The sequence below is a fragment of the Monopterus albus genome, unplaced genomic scaffold (genome assembly GCF_001952655.1).
Source record: "Monopterus albus unplaced genomic scaffold, M_albus_1.0 scaffold34.1, whole genome shotgun sequence".
NCBI classification, from domain to species: Eukaryota; Metazoa; Chordata; class Actinopteri; order Synbranchiformes; family Synbranchidae; genus Monopterus; species Monopterus albus.
The window spans coordinates 2,592,170-2,600,779 of NW_018127914.1; the positions used below are offsets into that span (position 1 = coordinate 2,592,170).

The 8,610-nt window shown below is 43.3% G+C and overlaps 1 protein-coding gene across 2 annotated transcripts in view; it reads right to left on the reverse strand.

The window, feature by feature from the left end:
* Positions 1 to 413: 413 nt before the first annotated feature.
* Positions 414 to 8,610, reverse strand: part of LOC109958734 (brain-specific angiogenesis inhibitor 1-like) — a 22,771-nt gene continuing 14,574 nt past the window's right edge. Inside the window, exons 19-32 of one of the 2 annotated variants that reach the window (XM_020597620.1) lie at positions 5,984 to 6,087; positions 5,751 to 5,853; positions 5,473 to 5,623; positions 5,280 to 5,349; positions 5,100 to 5,166; positions 4,901 to 4,986; positions 4,635 to 4,806; positions 4,423 to 4,518; positions 4,268 to 4,307; positions 3,443 to 4,062; positions 3,311 to 3,346; positions 3,082 to 3,186; positions 2,815 to 2,865; positions 414 to 2,574 (exon numbers count right to left, since the gene is read on the reverse strand). In XM_020597620.1, the coding sequence (XP_020453276.1) occupies positions 2,377 to 2,574; positions 2,815 to 2,865; positions 3,082 to 3,186; positions 3,311 to 3,346; positions 3,443 to 4,062; positions 4,268 to 4,307; positions 4,423 to 4,518; positions 4,635 to 4,806; positions 4,901 to 4,986; positions 5,100 to 5,166; positions 5,280 to 5,349; positions 5,473 to 5,623; positions 5,751 to 5,853; positions 5,984 to 6,087 (1,899 nt within the window). In that variant the 3' untranslated portion in view covers positions 414 to 2,376. The remainder of the gene's footprint in view (positions 2,575 to 2,814; positions 2,866 to 3,081; positions 3,187 to 3,310; positions 3,347 to 3,442; positions 4,063 to 4,267; positions 4,308 to 4,422; positions 4,519 to 4,634; positions 4,807 to 4,900; positions 4,987 to 5,099; positions 5,167 to 5,279; positions 5,350 to 5,472; positions 5,624 to 5,750; positions 5,854 to 5,983; positions 6,088 to 8,610) is intronic. The other variant, XM_020597621.1, reaches the window with a different exon arrangement.

Below are 8,610 nucleotides of genomic sequence, written 5' to 3' on the forward strand. Positions count from 1 at the left end.
AACCTCATAGCTCATTTTCTCTGCAATGATTTGCCTTTCTACAAAGTATGAAAATAGAACAGAAGAGAACTGCACACTTTTGTTATTTAAGAGAGATTGCTGTTTTTTGTACCTGCAAATCACATCTATATTTAGAGAGTGAAATGCTTGCCAGAGGCTTTAAGGTGCAGGAGTTCAACATCTGTTTATATCTGTCAGTTCTCTTTTTCACTTTATCTTACTTTTGGGCCTTTTATTGTCAGATTCTGCTGTGTTTTGTTCTGGCTTTGGATAACACTGTCAGACAACATGCCAACAAAGTTGTCAGACAACAAAGTTCACTTTGCATGAGGAGCTGTTTGTTCATAAGTTCTGAATCAGATCATTGCTACAGTGTGTTTATCAGCCAATAATAGAAAACCACATTCTTAATTCAATATAGATGTGTTTTATTAGAAATAGGTCACATTCATTTTGTGCTGTGAAAACTGTACACTTACAGGAGGTAAAACAGAACATAAAAAACTAAGCTGTGACAAAATACAAATGTGTAATCAACAATGAAGTAACTCTAGGTATGAACCGAGTTGTGGGCAGGACAGAGATATTTGAAGGGACAGGGGAATTGGCTGGTAGTTCATACTGTTGAATTACTGACAAAGTTATCAAAACACACTGTTACAGAAGACATGAGATTCAATTACCCATCGCTACACAGCAGAGAGTAATAACAAACATCCTGATGCACAGTTTAGACATATTCATAGGCTATCATTCATTCTATATAATGTTTGCCTTATAGAAGTACAATTATCTACCTGTCACAGAGAGCTCCAAATATGGAGTCTTAATATAAATTCCTTGAATTACTAATACATACTTTTAATACAGTCTTCTCATAAAGCATCTATTTTCTCTGTAAATATGAGGAAGATGGTATAAAAATTTTGAAACATTGGTAAGAAAAAAACTCTGCCTAAATCGTAATATCAGTCTTGCTTGAGCATCAAGCACCCATCATATTGCACTATTTCACACTGATGGCTGAAAACACAAATGTGTTGAAGTCTTGAGGACCCGATGCTGCACGGGACGTGATATCAGCACCAGGAGCCTCTGCTCAGTCCAAGAGTCCTGCAAGGCTGAGAAACAAAATGGCGATGATGAAAGATCTGGCTGCCTTGTTGAATCCTCATGTACAACATGGAAGAGCCTGCATCTTGTGCCAGCTGAGAGGGGACGATATCCCACGATTCCATCCAGCATTTCCCGGGGTGCACTGCTCTTCCTATGTAAGAGTCTGTGTTCATCCTGGTGCTGGTGTTTTGGTATTGAAGCAGAATGCTTAAGAAACCAGGACATGTTGAGATACTAACCACTATCTCCATCACCACTCAGTATGTTTGTCCCATTGCAGTTCATATGGGCTCACAACACATTACAGATGCATTGAATACATTTTTTTGGAGCCTAATGTTGTAGGTCACATTATAAAACAATAAATCTTGTGCCTGACAGTCATGAGGGGAATGAAAAATCAAAATATAAGCTAAAAAACTCAATATTAACCACAACAATGATAATTGTAACACTGACAATAATCACTGGAATAATAATAACCATGGTGGTAACAACAGTGAGAAGCACTATTAGCATAATTAAGCCTGATCTCCAGTAGAGGAGTTATTTTGTCAGTACAGTGAGTCTCATATTCAGAACTGATGAAGCACTTCCAGGTATGAAGCAGTAAAAATAAACACACAACTGAAAAAATAAAATAAAGTAAAATAACTCACGGCACAAAAACAAAATGTGTGCGCCCATTTACCAAACATGAAACTGGTCCCTTATGCTCTTGTGCATTGTCTTATTTCGGAAGGTAACTTGGCTAGAAGACAATCAGCCAAGTGTTCCGGCTGTTCTTCCCGAGAAGCAGGGAGGACATACCGTCTAAATGTTATTATATTTTTCTCCAAGGTTGAGTTGAAGGAAAAAAGAAGCACAGACATGTTGACCACATCTTCTGAACCCAGGCTGAAAGGTTCGGGACACTCCCAGCGAAGCATTAATGGAACCACAGCCAGTCCTGGTCCATGGAAACCACTGATCACTCCACTAACTCTTTGCCCTTCAGAGCACTCGGACACGAGATGCTTTAAGTTCACACAGAGAAGCTACATTAAACATCCCATCACCAGCATCTCCACTCCTCCATCCCTCTTTTTCTTCCCTCCTCCCTGCTCTGGTTGAGGGTTTGAAGACATTGATTCTGGGACCTATTTTCCCACTTCCTGCCTTTCTTGGTTTCCTCTACCCTATCCATAAAGGATCCCATTCCCAAACCAAAAAGGTGACAAAGGTGACATCAGGTGGCTTAGCTACCCCACCTCCAATCCCTCAGACCTCTGTCTGCAGGTCGATGATGTCCTGCCCCACTAATGGGATGGTAGTGCTGGTCTTCTCCCATTCCACAGAGTGCAGCTCCAAAGGTGAGGCAGCTAGAGGCTCCAGGTCTTTGCGCACCCATGCAGGGGGTGACTGTGGTATTCCCCGGACTCCTTCCCATGGTCTCTCCAGAGGGGCCTGCTGTTTGTCCTGTTGAAGCACAAAGAGGAGCCACTTTAACACTGGTGTCATTCATCAGCCCAGAGCAATTCCTGATTTAATCAAATTGGAAGGGGCTTCATTACATCAGAAATGATTTTCTAATAATGAAAGTAATATTCATTTGGGCAAATTGCTCCTCCTTGAGGCAGCTGTAATATCTTATGGTGTGTCTTGGCTATACAGTAGGCAGTCAATTTTAAGATTGTGAGGCTGTACATAGACACTCACACTGTGGTTCGTTTTGTCACTTCCTCCTGAAGATACACTCCATCTCACAGACTGTAAGAAGGAAGGAAGAAAATACATTCCATTCAAATGACCTCAAGGTATCGACAACCATAGTTCAACAAACAAATCAGTGGTTGTTTTATAAGGTCATTTTTATATGAAATAATCTTTTTTTTAGAATTGCCTCTGTTATATGTTTTTACTCTTTATTTCCTGGATATTAATGTCTATGTAAATGAAAGAAGCATGTTGTTATGATGTGTTTACCTTGGTGTCAGAAGCAGGTGACTCTCTATCTTTCTCAGCATGATGTAGCTTCCTGTTTAGGTCCTGGAACATGTTCTGGTGGCGTTTCTTTGTGTGCATTATTTTCTACAGGAAGCAAATAAAAGCGATTTATTCTCAAAATGTACAGTTGTTATCATGCATTATTATATATATCACATATCATTTATTGTATATTCTTGAGAACAGGCAGTGTCTAAACAATGCTTACCTCAAAGTCCAACTCAGCATAACGAGATTTCTGTCTCTGCAAAGACAAAGAAAGTTGGGTTTAGTTTCAGATGCATATTAAATACTTAAGGAAATTATTCTGCAAGAGATAATACTTTGGCATATGTCTTACCTCTAAGGAGCTCATGGACAGTGTGGAGATGGTCTCACTCTTGGACATCATGGAGTTCATGGACTCAAAGGTATTCTCCAGGCTGCTGTGGGTGATGTGAGACTCGCTGGACATGTTGTGGATGTTCTGAATGGGTGAGTCTCTCTCTGAATACGACACACTGACCTGGTCGGGAGGGATTGACTTGATCCCGAAGGCAGCCTGGGGCTCAGCAAAGGGCCCGCCGAGGAGCATCAGCCTGGCTTGTGGCAGCGGATCCATGTTTATGTTGTATTTTGTTGGGTCATCTTTGGGCTTGGACCTCAAGGTGGAGGTAGTGTTGGGCATGAGGACGTACCCACTGCTGTCAGAGACACTGCCGTCCACCTGAGCCAGAGCGAGATCGGCATCCATTTGTTTGAAAAGCTCCCCCTCGCAGACATACACAGGTTTCCCACAAGATGGGTCGATTCCTGCAAGTCGGCTCTTCTCTCTCTTCAGGGTGAGGGTGTGGCTGGAATATTCGGGAACCGCCTGCATGTGGCTCTTACTAGGGTTGGATGGCAGGGTGTGGAAGTTGGAGCCCATGGGAAGTGGCAGCTGAGGAGGAGGCATCTTCTCTTCAGAGGAACTCTTCATTCCTTTTAGCAAAATAATAAGAGTGTTGGAAAAACAATGAAGAACCATGCCATATCTGAAAAATTGATTCAGCAAATACAGCATGGCCTCTTATTATGTATGATCAGATGTTTTAAGTGCAAGGCGCACAGAGGTTGAAAATGGTTGCAAATGGAAAAATGGTTAGGGGAAGGAGGAAAAAGTTGATGTACTGTGAAAGGGGCTTACCTTGTCTGCTTGAATCTCCATCCTTTTCATTATCAGATTGCTGATAAAAGAATAACAAATGTTCTATCAGTGCTTAATGTATGCACATATTCATTTAAGGGTAAAATGCAAGAGGCACTCAAGACATTAAAAAGGCAATAAGCCAAGAAATTCACCATAAGCTGGGTGTGGCCATTGTGAAGGGAACTGCCAGAGTCTCCATTGCCGTCGTCCTTGCGGTCGACTACTCTGCACTTTACAGCCTCTTGAACCTAATGGAGAGGAAAAAACATTTTGCTCAATCTACAGTTCATGTAACTTCAATAAAGACAAACTTTCCTTTTTGTTTTAATTCCTATGACTTTAATGGATCTAACTGTTAAATTACCTCTCTACGCAGGATGCAGTGAACCATAACAATGATGAAACCCTCCAGAGAGTCGAAGACGGCAAAGAGGATCTGGAAGAGGGCAGAGCGGCGGTCGGTGATGGCCAGCACAGCAGACATCCAGGTGAGGGCCAAGAGAGGCAGAACTACACAGGAGCTCCACAGTGATGCCCTGCAGAGTGAGGAAACAACAGATTTAACACTCCAGGCTCACTCAGGCTTCAAGGGACTTTTGTTTCTCAACTGATGAGGGCGATAAGACCTACCCAGCTCTCTCCTTCAGCTTCACATCAGTGATGCCATCTTTGGATACCAGCTTGTTGAAGACCAGAATACCAATGACCATATTCACCTGTTTAAAAGAAGAATGAGATGAGACATGGATGAGACACTGTGTTAATGGTTAAGGCATCTACAAACACATTGCATTGTGATAGACTGGGAAGTCAAAGTCAGAATACAAACCAAAACAACAGCTGCAGCAGGGCCAACAAATGAGTAGAGGAGCCCGCCCTCAAGAGACAGCCAGCAGCTAGAAAAAAGAAGGAGGAAGAATATTAATTCTTGAGCTAATGGCATGCTTTTCTCAGAATAAATGCAGAGAAAATACAAAGTGCAAAAGTGGCCAGCTGAGACTAGACTTACTAGTTGACATTGCCATATCCCTTAGCTTTTGTGAAACCCACAGACACAGCCACCACCAGCGCTGGAAGTCCTGCAAGATAAAAACCCACATGGGGGAAAGTTTGAGCCTAAAAGTTTAAAAAAGCAAAGCTAAAAAGCGATAAAAATGTAAGTGTTAAAAAAGAAAGATGAACATAAAGACAGGTGCTCTTACCCCAGCCTAAGCATAAGAAGCGCTTGCGGATGATGCGGTTGCGCAGACGACCAGTGACAGCCATGTAAGACTGCCAAGCTTCTGTCAGCACCCAGCAAAAAGAGGAGAGGAAAAAGAAGTGCAAGAAAGCAGCTACGAGAGTGCACACCACCTGTGGGAGCCCAAGAGGAAGGACAGATAGAGGAAAAATGAGAAATCTGTGTCAGTGGCATTGCTGCTTCCAAAGTCCCCAAAGCAGTGAATTTCAGAGGTTTAAAGAGGAGGTTAGAATGCCTTACCTTGTTGCGAGTCTGAGTTTGTCCAACAAGAATGAGGGCATTGGAGCATATAATGGAGAGGCAGAAGTTGATGAGGATAACAGAGCGCTCGGAGCGGATGTACCTGAAATTTTGAAAAAGGGAGAAGAGACAAAAGAGTTTAGGGACGAGTAGGCAGAGCAGAGAGAAACCAGAGCACATGGCATAATTGTCAGAGCCTGACATGGCTGGACTTTACTCCTAGGGTTACTTACTTCCAGACGGAGACATAGATGATGATGAGGAGCAGCAGGGTGAGGGAGGAGACCCCACAGCCAACGATGAGAGTCACGGACGGGAGCTGAGCCTTGTCCATGATCTACAGAGATGAGACAAGACCAAACATGCCTCTTAGAGCTGAATACAAACACACATACAAGGTTATGCAGAAGGGAAAACAGCACTGAGATCCACGTGCACACACTGGCAAAGCCTTTGGGTGTGCGCTATCTGGAAAAGCAGACAGTTCCCTGTAGGCGAACAGCTGAATGGCACAATCAGGCCACGGCTGAAGCAAGGTGACGCCAAGGTGAACACGTCAGAAAGATGGAACTAAACAGGCTAGTGTCACTGCATTTCTCCCAAGTGTTTGAGTCACAAAATTATATGAGGAAACTTCATATATACGTATATATTGCTCCCCACTACAGGGAGGGGGACTGTTCAGGTCCCAGGGGCAGTTCGGGGGGTTGCTGTATTTAGTCATTTGTTTGAGCTACAGAAACCTTCTGGCCAAGCAACCGGAGCTTCTGTTTTAATCACCAATTGAGCTGTGTTTAAGCATTTTCTCACTATGTTTTGTGCCAACCAGCAGCTCCTTGGCTATCCCCACAGGAGTGAACAGGTGGACCATTATCACTTGCCCATTAATCTGCCATCACCTGCCCTTCTGATCTCTGACAGCAGCTTAGCACCTGCCACTGACAGCAGCATGACCGCCCCATGTTCCAAACAGCCCTGGCACCGAACCTTCAGTGGAGGAAACAGAGAAGGGACCGTGTTGCCCCTCTTTCCTGCTGCTCATTCATCTGGATGGTCGATGGGTCAGTGTTGCACACACAAATCTCGGCTCCTTGAGATTTCACAAAGCTAACAGACCTACAGCGTCTCCAGCAGCTAATTGTGCATTTTCACTCTGTTCTTAATCTTTGTCTCACACCTACTCTAGTGGTTTAAATAGTTATTTTGAGTTTATCCAACACTTCTGATCAAGTTGTCATCACCACATAGTGTGTCAGCTGGATAAAAATAATTTGGGCTTTGGATAGAGAAGCCCTAATCTGCATATGGTGTGATTATAGTTTTGATAATGTGTTGAGAGGGAAAACAGGTGATAAAGGGCTAAGTGGCTCCAAAAGGTGGGTAAAAAATGATCAGAAATATAATAAATCTGCATGTATCAAATGAGCACCCATGGGGGGAAAGAGCCTGTGCATTCACTTGATTCGTAATGGCCACAAATTCTTATATTGCAAGTATTTACCTTTGTTGACAGTGTCTCCAAATTTATACACTACAATTTAAACATTACAATTTGCCTTGATGGATTGTTCTTCTCCATCTAAAAATATGCTCTGCATAGATTCACCTGATATCAAAGCACAGCTGGCGAAGTCCGGCCTACGGCAGCCAAGGACTGTGGCAAATTTGTTTCAACAGCTATCCAACTACATCAGAAGTGCTCCAAAACAGATGGTAGATAGAAGAGCAGCAAGCTGTCTTTTTGCTTCACCCTTTACCAAACTGGGGGAAAAAATAGCATGAGACACACAGTATGTTCCCTCTCTTCACAGTCTCTGGATCTTGGCTGATGCTCACACCACAGGCCTCAGCCAGTCTGACCTAAATAAGAAGCATGCCTTCTCACTGTCCTTGACCAAGGCATGTTCTCATTTTCAACAAATCTGAATGAAATAAAGGAAGAAAACTGTGCCGAGAAATGCACAACTACACATTCACATACATATCGGGACTATTGTGTTTTCAACAGAAATGATGCTACACGAGTCCTGAAATCAAATTATACTGAATGAGAGCTAATACACTGCAGTACTGGGCTGTTTTTCACATCTCCTCACTCCTCTCTGCTTCTCGCTGGTGTTTCTCATATGGCTTGCAGAAAGATGTTATTGTAAAATGTCCACAGCACACATCAAAGGATGGATGGAGAGGCGGAGGGAAGAAGCATGAATGCATGACCAGACATCTGTCTCTCATTGGTCTGCCTCTTTGGCATTTACAGACTTGCTGCTGTGGCCATAGAGGAAGGAGAAGGAGGAGGATGAGGAGGAGGAGATAGATGTAATCGAGAATTCAGAGATATTGGAAGACAGAATGATTGGCGCAGCTGCCTTTTTGATGTTGTGAGAGACTGAAAGAAGGGGGCACATGCTGCCTATAGGCTAATAAATATGGGAGGCGCTGTTTGGACTAGCAACAGCAAGACAAATCAAATGAAGGATATCAACAACAGCTTGGGGGAAAGAACAAGGAGCAGAAAAAACTGGAGTCCAAAGCTGCTTTGCCACTGACTAAATAAAGGGAATGCACATTTAAGATATATATTTCCTTAAACTAAAAGACAGCTAGCTGTTGGTTGTCTTTTTTATGTGCAGCAGCAATCAGATGCACAGCAGAGATGGACAGATCATTTCCTCTTTCCTGGGGAGCTGTTCTGAGAACAGAGGAGGGCGGTGGGGACTGTGTGTGTGTGTGTGTGTGTGTGTGTGTGTGTGTGTGTGTTTCCCCCTCAGCATTTCAGTTATCAAAAATCACACGGGCCGAGTTTGCGCTGCAGAAGCCGTTACCACGGCAACTGGAGAGCGAGCAGCTCTGGAGGCAG